The sequence below is a fragment of the Passer domesticus genome, chromosome 4 (assembly GCF_036417665.1).
Source record: "Passer domesticus isolate bPasDom1 chromosome 4, bPasDom1.hap1, whole genome shotgun sequence".
NCBI lineage: Eukaryota > Metazoa > Chordata > Aves > Passeriformes > Passeridae > Passer > Passer domesticus.
In genome coordinates, this window is record NC_087477.1 from 304532 (window position 1) to 315163 (window position 10632).

Sequence of the window (10632 nt, forward strand, 5' to 3'; positions counted from 1 at the left end):
CTCCAGTGGGCCATGCTCTGTCCATTCAGCCTTTGTTGGAGCATCCAGATGTGCAGCCCAGGCACAGGCCCCAGGCCGGTCCATTTCAGCATCCCAAAGTTTTTGTGCCTTCCTGAGCACCCTGAGGCTCCTGAATGCAATCTTGAATTCCCAGTCAGTGCTGTGCAGGACATGAGAACACAGGAATGAGCCTGTTTGCCTCATTCTTGGGTTTGCTGCTCCTGCCTAAAATAATCATCAGGAGTATGTACCAATGTAAAAGTTATAGCTGAGCACCAGGGACTTTTTCTGTAGTGTTTAAAACTAAAAACCTTGTGCAACTGTTCAGAGACTCTAAAATGCAGGGTGAAAATGACAGCTTTAGTATTTAACATGGGATTTTTCTGGTCAAGGATTTGAATGCTAAGGCAGAAATTACAAAACTGTTAAAAGGTTGTTTTCATTGGCAACCCCTTTTAAATGGCATCAGCACAATTACAGGGAACAGGGTATGACACCAGGGACCGTACTTGGCACTTCATGGCTTAAATGTTTTGCCTGGCTTCACACAGGAGTTCAAGTTTTCCCAGGGCTTTGATCGACTGGTCATTGCGGGTCACTTTCAGGAAATGCAAAAGAATGTAACAGCAGAACTTCTGCAGCATGTGCCCTAGGGCATAGGGAGAGAACTGTCCCTGTGTGCTGAAAGATGAGTCGACGAGGCAAATGTCCAGTCTGGATGAGCAACAAGGTTTTGAAGGAACTTAGAAATAAAAAAAAAGATGTATCGTCTTTTAAAGGAGGGGCTGATTTCTCAGGAAGTATTTAAGGGAGCTGCTAGTGCATGTAGGAAAAAAAATAGGGTGGCCAGAGCTCAGTTTGAACTTAACTTGGCAACTTCTGTTAAAAAGAATAAAAAAAGTTTTTGCAAATATATTAATGGTAAAAGGAAGGGTATATCCGACCTCTGTTCCTTATTGAATGAGGCAGGCAACCTAGTGACTAAAGATGAGGAAAAGGCAGAAATGCTTAATGCCTTCTTCGCCTCAGTCTGTGGTGGTAAGACAGCTTGTCCTCAGGGGTTGGTAGGTGGTGCCAGGGAGCAGAATGGTCCTCTTGTTATCCAAGAAGAGGCAGCCAGAGAACTGATGGGACACTTGGATATTCATTAATCAATGGGGCCAGATGGGATCCATGCCAGGGTGATGAGGGAGCTGGAAGATGAGCTTGCGAAGCCGCTCTCCATCATTTATCCAGAGTCGTGGCTCACTGGCGAGGTTCCAGATGATTGGAAGCTGGCCAATGGGACACCTGCTTACAAAAAAGGTAGGAAGGAGGATCCTGGCAATTACAGGCCAGTTAGCCTGACCTCAGTAACAGGTAAGATGATGGAACAGTTCACGCTGAGTGCTATCACACAGCACTTACAGCATGGCCAGGGTATCAGAGCCAGTCAGCAGGGGTTACAAAGGGTAGGCCACGTGTGACCAGCCTGGTCTCCTTCTGTGACCAGGTGACCTGCCTGGTGGACGCAGGAAAGGCTGTGCATGTTGTCTATTTAGACTTCAGCAAGGCCTTTGATACTGTCTCCCACAGCACACTCCTGGAGAAGCTGGCAGCCCACGGCTTGGGCGGGAGCACTCTTGGCTGGGTTAGGAACTGGCTGGATGGCTGGGCCCAGAGAGTGATGGTGAACGGTGCTGCATCCAGCTGGCGGCCAGTCACCAGTGCTGTCCCTCAGGGCTCTGTGCTGGGACCAGTTCTATTTCATATTTTTATAGACGACATGGATGAGGGCATCGAGTCCTTCATTAGTAAATTTGCAGCTGACACTAAGCTGGGAGCTTGTGTTGATCTCCTGGAAGGAAGGAGGGCTCTGCAGAGAGACTTGGATCCGTTGGATGGATGGGCAGAGTCCAGCAGCATGAAGTTTAATAAGTCCAAGTGCCGAGTTCTACGTTTTGGCCACAAAAATCCCCTACAATGTAACAAGCTGGGGACAGTGTGGCTGGACAGTGTTCAGGTGGAAAGGGACCTGGGGGTGCTGGTTGACAGCCGGTTGAATATGAGCCAGCAATGTGCCTTGGTGGCCAAGAAGGCCAATGGCATCCCGGCCTGCAGTAGGAATTGTGTGGCCAGCAGGAGCAGGGAGGTCATTGTTGCCCTGTACTCGGCGCTGGTGAGACCGCACCTTGAGTACTGTGTCCAGTTCTGGGCCCCTCAGTTTAGGAAGGATGTTGAGATGCTTGAGCACGTTCAGAGGAGGGCAACAAGGCTGGTGAGGGGCTTGGAACACAAGCCCTATGAGGAATGTTTGAAGGAACTGGGGTTGTTTAGCCTGGAGAAACGGAGGCTTAGAGGTGACCCTATTGCTCTCTACAACTTCCTGAAGGGAGGTTGTAGACAGGTGGGGGTCGGTCTCTTCCACTGGGCAGTGACTGACAGAACAAGAGGACACAGTCTCAAGGTACGTCAGGGAAGGTATAGGTTGGATATTAGGAAAAAAATTTTCACCAAAAGAATAATAAAGTACTGGAATGTTCTTCCCAGGGAGGTGGTGGAATCAGAATCTTTGAATGTGTTTTAAAAAAGGTGGAATATGGCATTTGGTGCTATAGTCTAATTGAAGTGTTGGGGCATAGGTTGGACTTGATGATCCTAGACATGTCTTAAAACCTCATTATTCTGTGGTTCTCTGAAAACCTTGAAAATGATCAGCGGGCTCTGGAAAACTTTTTAAAAAAATCAGAAATGGATGTAGCTCTGTGAATTTTCAGGCACAGCTCTTTGGGTCTGGAGGAAATATTTGCTTTGCATCAGCTAAGACATAGACAGACACACAGCAAATGGAGCACTGAACATCACAGACTGGGCCAGTGTTTTTCCCAGAAGAACTGACAGAAGATCACAATGAAACACGACAGTGTCCCTGAACAATCCAATTGTCCAGGGAAACTCAGCAGCTGATGGTGTTGTGGTGCTACTGCCAATCCCTTCCATGAGCAAATCATTTCAGGACTGACTAACAGCCTCTGCCTTCTCACAGACACCAGGTGTTGCAGCAGTGCTCCGGGTGCTGCTGCCAACAGCCCCTGCAGGGAGGAGCACAGCCCCCAGTACACGTGAGCTTTGGCTCCCTGTGGCACAGAAGCCCCCCGGGGCACAGGTCTCTGGGGCAGGAGAGGGGCAGCAGCGCTGCCAGGGCTCGGGGGGTGGCAGCTCTGCTTGGGCAGGGACTCTGCCACACCTGCTGATGGCAGCGCTGCCCGGGCCCCAGGGCTCAGAGCAGCATTGGTGCCCTGGCCCACACGTTCCCTGTGCCTGTCACAGCCGCGGGTTTAGGATGGCCAGCAGCCGGGACGTGTCCCAAGGAGGCCATGCCAGCTTCCGTGGAAGGCCTCATGCCCTTGCCAGCGCGGCTGCCTCGGCAGCCCTGGGGGCTCCTTCTGCTGCCCTGAGCCCGCAGAGCAGGGCAACGTTTGCTGATGGGCTGAGCCCTTCCTAAAGATCCTGTCGGGCTGCCTTAGACACTTGGGGCCAGGGATTCCTGCCAACCAGGGCTACTTTGGGTGGGCTGGGGGCGGCCCCAGGGCAGGTGTCAGTGTGTGCAAGGGCCCTTTGTGACACGCTGCAGCATGGTCACTGTGGCATGGAATGGAGGAATGTGTCCTTTGTGACACGTGGTGACATAGGAGCTGGCAGTGACAAGAACACTCCACAGCGCTCAGAGCAGGCGACGGGACAGGACGGGGCAGAGCGGTGCTGTGAGGAGCCCCCGCACAGCGCACTCGTTCCTGCCTGACCCGGAGCTTTTCTGAGGTGTTGTTCCTGCAGCTGACCTCGAGGCCAGACTGTGGGACTTGCTGACCTGAGTCATTTACCAGGAATCTCCTGTCATTGTGGCAGGAGCCCCCAAGACTAGAGTGCAGGACTTGCTGTCCTGCAGCTATCCTGAGACCGCTCTGTCTCAGAAATCTTCAAGGCACAACTGAAATTGCTGACTTGGCAATATCCTGAGGCATCTCTCTAGAAGGTGCCTTCAAGGCTGGAAGGTGGAATGGCAGGCAGATTTTTCAGCCTGTTCAAATGCTTCCGGGGGAAAAATAAGAAAGGCCCTGGAGCTGCTGCAGGAGAGCAACTTGAAGAGCCAGAGCAGATCCAGACACTGCAGGAGGGTGAGTGGCAGAGCTGGGCCATAGGACTGGAGCCTGCAGCCAGCCTGGCCCCATTCCGTCCCATCCCATCCCGTCCCGTCCCGTCCCGTCCCGTCCCGTCCCGTCCCCATCCCCTGGGGCCATGCCCATGGAGAGGACGGAAGAGGGCCCAGGCAGACACCCCGCAGTGGCCGTGCTCCATCCCCCTGGGGCATCCCGGGGCTGTCCCTGCCTGGGGAGCGCAGGGCTGGGCTGTGTTCTCCGGCCTCTCCCTCAGCCCCTCAGCTCTGGCTGTGCTCGCTCTTTGCCAGATGCAGCCGTGGAGCGCACACAAGAGCAGCAATCCAGCCATGACCGCTTCCGCAGAACAGCGCAGGTACCTGCAGCTATGCCCACCTGGGCTGGGCCTGCTGTACCTGCTCAGCTGAGCACTACGCTTGGAGCATCCCTGGCTTCCCTGTCCTTTATTCTTTGGCAGATGTTCCGAAAATTCCCGCGCATTCGGCGTAGAGAGACCAACACCACAGCAGCTGAGGGCCCAGCTGAGCCTGACTCGGGGCTGACCCAGCTCCAGGCAGAGCCTGATGTCAGCCCAGACTTGGCTGGGCTCTCACAAGACTTGGACACCTCAGGGACTGAAACGTGGGCACAGGATCTTCCCACATCAGGGACTGAGGATGCAGTCATAACAAACACTGACAATGAAGAGACTGAGGCCTTGAAAAATACTGGAGCCATGCCCACTCCCCCTGAGATTTGTGCTTCCACTGTGGATTTTTTCCTGGAGAGTGCTGTTCCTTATCAGCAGCAGGTAAGCAGCCTGGGGCTAGGACTGGAGGCCTCCCAGGGCCGTGTGTCCCCTCAAGCCTCGGTCACTGGGCCCCCTCAGCCTTTGAGGCCAGTAGATTGTGACGGGAAGGGAGGCACTTCTTGGGGGGAACCTGGGGAAGTTGCTCCCATACACAGCGCTCCAGGTCTTCCCCATGCCTACTCCAGGTGCCAGCCATGGTGAAGAACATCCACCAGAGTCTCATGTCCCACGTCACTGTGGATGCCAGGCTGCACAGCGACATTGTGAGGCTGGCTGAGGAACACCCTGCAGACGTGGCGCTGACCCTCCTGCACTGTGCCCCAACGTGTGACAGGTACGGGGCCCACGTGCCTTGAGAGCTCAGGGCTCACCAGCCTTTAGGGCCCGTGGCCCATCACAGCCTGTCCAATGGGCTCTGCCAGACAGGCAGAGAGCTCCAGGACCCTCGGGCCCCTCTGTTTGCCCAGCCTGCTGCCAATGCTCCCTCCCTGCCCCTCAGGGCACCGGGGCTCAGTCACCTGTGCCCCCACAGCTGCACAGGGCATGGTACTGTGACTGAGATGCCTCTGACACAGAGCTCTGATCCTACAGAGCTGCTGCAATGATGTGGAGAGCCATAGGCACATCAGGACCAACAATGGAGAAGGTGCTGGCAACACTGCTCTGTGTGATGGAGGATTGGCCTGTGCACAGCACATGCACCTCCGATGGGGACAACAAGGACGTTTTTGCCCTGGCTGTGAGTTTCTGGAACTGGCCTTTGCTTGCCACCCGGTTGCCTCTCCAGCAGCTCTCCATCCTCTCCCTGCCTCAGTCGCTGGGATGAAACTTGGGCTAGGGGCAGACTCAGGGGACACCAGGCCCACTGCTCCCCCTGCATCTGCCCCTGGGCCCTGCCCCATGGACACCAGGGCACTGAGCGCTGTCTTGGGCTGCTTCTTCTGCAGGCAACTCTGGTGATCTGGGTCATTGTGCCTAAATGCCAGGAGGCCATGATCCTTCATTCCTCCCGCCTGTTTGTGGCTCTGCTCTTCCATGTTGTCATCACCACCCAGCAGATGCCACCAGAGGAAGTTGAAAACTTCTGGAGAGCGTGCCAGGAGGAACACCACCTTCCCAGCAAGCCCAACAGGTCCCAGTCCTCCTGTCCTTCCCATGCCCTTGTGGCCAGTGCCAGTGCTCCCAGTGTGACCTGGGCTTTGCTCTGCACACAGGTTTGCAGTGCAGGCCATGAAGGCTCTGCTCTGCCGACTGGAGTGTGACCAGGAGGTGATGGATATGGAGCGTAAGTGTGGCTGGGACACGCTGCTGTGTGCTCACACCCAGCACTATGCCGTGGGTCTGCTGGCCAGGTGAGACCCCCTTCTCCTCCACACTGCCCCCAGCATTTGTGCCCTGTGCCCGGGTGCCCCACACAGTCCCTGTGGTCATGGGCCAGAGGGCCTTGTCACCGAGGGACGGCCAAGGAGACTGGAAAAGGCTGGGAGAGGAGGGTGCCCCGAAGGGGCCACCTCCCACAGCGCTCACATCCTCTCCAGGGATGCTGGGCAAAGACCAGACCTCCGTGAGTCAGTCCTGGCAGAGGTTTGGTCCCCCCACCTCAGGCTCTTGGTGTCTTTTTTCCCCTTCCAGAGAGATGCGCCGTGGCTCCCTCTCCTTGTGTTCTGGGATTGCTCTCCGTCTGCTTGGGCTGCTCAGCAGGGAGGAGCCACGCTGGGATCTGCCTGGCCTAGCGTTCCTTGTGGAGGTGAGCCTGAAGGCCAGCGCTGCCTGGCTGAGCTGCCTCCCAGCTCTCTGCCCTCTCGTAGCCGCAGCTGCCTGGGACGGTGCCCGTGCCCTGTGCTGCTGCCTGGCCCAGCCCTGTGCGGTTCTGGGCTGCTGCTGGCCGGGTGCCCTGTCACTGCCCTGTGCCTTTCAGGTCCTCGAGTGCCTGGACTTGAGGGAATGTGCTGACAGCATCCTGGAGATCATGTCAAGGCACCTGAGGAATGAGTGCAGGGAGAGGCGTCGCCTGGCACTCAGAGGCCTCGTGGTGCTCAGCAAGGATCCCTCGATGGTGAGAAGGGGCAGCGGCTGAAGCTGCGCTGGGGAAAGCAGCCCCATGGGCTGGCAGGGCTTCAGCAGCTGAGGCAGCTGCTCCCAGCTCTCCTGCCTCACCTGCCCCACTGCTTTGGGGCAGGCCTTTGGCCTGTGGGCCCTGCAGCAGCAGGGTGGGGTCGCAGTGCCCGGGCGCTGTTGGCGGTGCAGCCGTCCATGGCTTCCCAGCACAGCCTTGTGTTCCACACAGGCCAGGAGAATGGGCACTCTGTCTCCAAGCCTTCTGGAGCTGCTGGGTGATGCAGACGAAGAGCTGGTCGGCATGACGGTCTCTGTGTTCACTAATTTGCTCAAGAGCAGAGACATGCTGGTATCCAGCACCACTGCCCCGAAGCTGGCTGAGGCTCTCCTGCTGCTCTTCGACCACGTAAGGCTTTGTATCCCCAGCCTGGGGCACTGGGTGCTGCCCAGAAACTTTGTGCACTGTGGTTTTTTGTACTCTTCAGGTGGGCCTGGAGTAGATGGCGCTGAGGTTTTTTCTTTCATTCAGGACAACAGCCACGTGCAGTTGCTCTCCCTTGACCTCTTCTTCAAGGTGATGGATTTGGTAGCAGAGGAGGGAAAAAAGCCCCTGAAGTCAGTGGTGTGCCAGAGCCTTCCTGCACTCTTCTTCCACTGCCATGATGAGAATCAGCGTGTGGCAGAGGTCAGGACTCGTGGGCTGCTAGTGTCCCCGTGGCAGGGGGCTGGGCTGCCAGCTGCCCTGGTCACATCCCGAGCTGCAGCCTCCTCCAGGCTGTGGCACAGGGATGTGAGTCCTGTGTCCTGGGCTGTGGGGCTATCTCTGGGTCTCTGCTGCTCTCCAGGCCTCTCAGGAAACGCTGCATTGTGCGGCCGGGTTCCTGCAGAGGAGGGATCTCAAAGAGCTGGTGGAGGCAGAGAAGCTGTTGGCCTTTGCCGAGGTCTTGGTAAGAACAGCTTTAAGAACCGGCGGGGCTGCGGGGCGGCCCCGCGGCTCCCCGGGCAGCAGCCGGCCCTCTGCCCCCTGCGGAGCCCGGCGCCAGCGGCTGCTGGCCGCGCCTCAGGGCTGTGCGGGCAGGGGAGGCCGGGGCTGGGCGCAGGGAGCGCCCGCCACAGGGGCTGAGCCCGCGCCAAGCCTTCCCTGCTGCCGCTCTCTGCAGCTGGCAGAGGACACGAGCCGAGCGGCCGAGCAGCTGCGCCGGGCCCTGCGCTACCTGGAGAGCCCACAGGAGTCCCTGCGAGAGGCGGCCATCAGGTTCATGGGTGAGCCACGAGGCCGGGCTCCCTCCCCGGCCCGCCGCAGCTCGGCCCCAGCCCCGCCCGCTGCCCTGGCAGTGCCATCCGGGCCCGGCGCCGTGGAGCCCCGCCTGGCCCGGGCGCTGCTGCCGCCCTCTGGCAGCCGTGCCCTTGGGCGGCAGCGTGCGGCAAGGGCCCGGGCTGAGCCCTGCCGGGCCAGCAGGGCGTGTGGCCGCAGCGCTGGCAGCGCCGCTGGCAGGGAGCTGTGCCGCTGCCGCCGTGACAGGCTCTGTGTTCACAGGGATGGCCGGGCGGCACCTGAGGGGGCAGCCAAGAGAGCTCCTGATGATCTGCAGTGGTGAGTGAGGGCAGCGGGCTGACACCAGGGACTGGCAGGGAGAGTTACAAGCCCTGCCCCGGCTGTGCAGGGCTCTGCTCCCGTGGCTGAACGCACAGAGGTTTCAGGGCCATGTGGGGCATTCCTGGCCTGCCGCTTTGGGCTGATCCCCTTGGTCCCTGCTCCCTCCTGGCCATGGCAAGAGCCGGCTGGGATGGCCCTGGCAGGGGGCTCTCCTCATCTCTGTGCAGATCCGGGACCTGACCGTGGCTCTGTTCCTCTCTCATGCAGCCCTTGAACACCTGACCGAGGATATGAGCAGTGCCGTGTCAGAGGTGGCACTTCAAACACTGCATGTCCTCCGGGCAATTCAGCGTGGGCACTATTCCATCTTCCAGAGGCTGCAAGATCAGCTGCGCAGGGCATGGAAGAGTCGGCCTCGTCTGTCAGGGCTCGGCTGGCTGCATTGCCAGAGCTCTGAGGAGAACTGATGGGCAAGGCACACTTGGTGGGGGCAATCCTAGCCAGTGGGAATTTTCCTTTATCTTTTAAGATTTTTCTTTTTTTTTTTTTTCCTCTTTTGAATTTCTGTAAATATAGAATGTGTTATAATACACAGACTCCCAGGAGCTTTTCTTTGCTGCCCAGGATCTGCAGGGCAAGAGAGAGGAAACGGTGAAAAAGATGCTTGTGCTCAGCAGCAGAGCAAGCTGAGGGGTCCCTGAAGGGGGAAAATGGTGCTTGCACTCAGCCAGCTGCCCAGGTGTGCAGTGCTGCAGGGACAATGGCCAGAAGCCCCTTGGCCTGTGGTGGTTCTGCTGAAGCCTTTGTGCTGCCGACAGAGCGGGTGGGCAGGGCCGGAGCTGCGGGGATCCCTGCTGGAGCGGTGCCTGGAGATGGCCACAAGGCCTGTGGCAGGCAGGAAGTGCCATCTGTGTCCTCCTGGCCGTGTGCTGCTGGCTGCATTGCTGAGGGCTCCCAGGTGCCTCTGGCTGGGGCTCCTCTGGAGCTCCTGTGGGGCTGCGGCGCTGCTGCCGGGCAGCTTGGCCGGGCTGGGGGAGAGCCTGAGGGGCTGGGGCACTGGGAAGCCCTGAGCAATTGGGTGTCAGAGGCCATGAGCAGCCCCCTGGCATCCGCCTTGTTCCTGACAGAGTTGACTTATAAGACAGGTCCTGGGCACTCTGTGACTCCATGTATCAGTGTTGTTGGAACCCGAAATGTAGGGAATTCTCAGACCTTTGGTCTTGTAAGCAAAGCTTAAAATTTAAGACAGGATTTGATCTAAGACCTCGGAAAAGGTTTCCAAATTTAGTAGCTGGAAGCGAGAATGTGGATTTAGAGTTCATAGCAGTGACACATGAAGCTAAGTGGAGGAAAGTTTAAAGTTTTAGACTTTAAGATGTAGAAAAAATAAAAGTAGTTACAAAAGTAAACAAGAAGTGGAGAATGCAGTGCTGTAGGTTTGTTTGCCATAACATGATTGGCTAAGGAAGCTTACAGTGTAGCATGAGTCCCTAAAGCGAAATGTTGAAGGATTGGGTCCAAAACAAAATATCCTTGTTGGCAGTGTTTTATTGGCCAATAAATCCTTAAAAGGTCTTGTAATTAGAAGTCTTGTGATCTTGTGAGCCATGCGGTGGAGATGTGAGCCAAACTCACCCTTCCTGTCTGTGTCAAAAATAAAAAAAAGAAATGGCATCATCTAAAAAACTCAGAGATCCGGTCTCTAACTCATTCCAAACTTTTTCAAATCCCCCTAAGTGTGATGTAGCTACAAATAGATGACAAGGACTCTTGATGCTGGCTGTTTGACTCCAAACCAGCTGCTTAAGAAACTGTCACATAACCCTGTGTAATTATGTGGCAGAAATGTGTCATTTTAAGAAACTTTCCCAACTGACTTGAATAGAGGTTTGTTTGTAGGGTATTTTAAGGGAAGCCCTCGCAGCAGAGGTCTGGCCTTTGGCCGAGCTGTGTCCCCTGCTGGTTGTGAAGTGTGCCATCACCTCCAGGTGTTTCTGGGCTAAAAATATAATCAAGTCACTTGGACTTGCACT

General features: G+C 56.6%; 1 protein-coding gene and 1 long non-coding RNA gene across 2 annotated transcripts; one reads left to right on the forward strand and one right to left on the reverse strand.

The window, feature by feature from the left end:
* Positions 1-915: 915 nt before the first annotated feature.
* On the reverse strand, positions 916-3113 carry LOC135298317 (uncharacterized). The gene is made up of 2 exons (XR_010360301.1): positions 1408-3113; positions 916-1290 (listed from the first exon to the last, which is right to left on the reverse strand). It is a non-coding gene; the product is annotated as an uncharacterized LOC135298317 (long non-coding RNA).
* A 527-nt stretch (positions 3114-3640) lies between these two features.
* LOC135299796 (maestro heat-like repeat-containing protein family member 1) lies at positions 3641-9080 on the forward strand. The gene is made up of 15 exons (XM_064419218.1): positions 3641-4154; positions 4445-4509; positions 4612-4944; positions 5130-5278; positions 5536-5683; positions 5892-6076; positions 6159-6296; positions 6577-6691; positions 6863-7000; positions 7232-7408; positions 7532-7687; positions 7848-7949; positions 8163-8265; positions 8540-8596; positions 8867-9080. Exons 1-15 carry the CDS (start codon positions 4037-4039, stop codon positions 9064-9066), a joined length of 2184 nt encoding a protein of 727 aa, XP_064275288.1. The 5' UTR covers positions 3641-4036; the 3' UTR covers positions 9067-9080.
* The last annotated feature ends 1552 nt before the right edge of the window (positions 9081-10632 follow it).

What these genes read in the sequence shown, in the direction of transcription:
- LOC135299796 (XM_064419218.1), top strand. Translation starts at nt 4,037, where the DNA reads ATGGCAGGCAGATTTTTCAGCCTGTTCAAATGCTTCCGGGGGAAAAAT. An exon ending in GCCTAGCGTTCCTTGTGGAG is followed by an intron (nt 6,692 to 6,862) that starts GTGAGCCTGAAG and finishes TGTGCCTTTCAG; the next exon opens with GTCCTCGAGTGCCTGGACTT. An exon ending in AGAATCAGCGTGTGGCAGAG is followed by an intron (nt 7,688 to 7,847) that starts GTCAGGACTCGT and finishes GCTGCTCTCCAG; the next exon opens with GCCTCTCAGGAAACGCTGCA.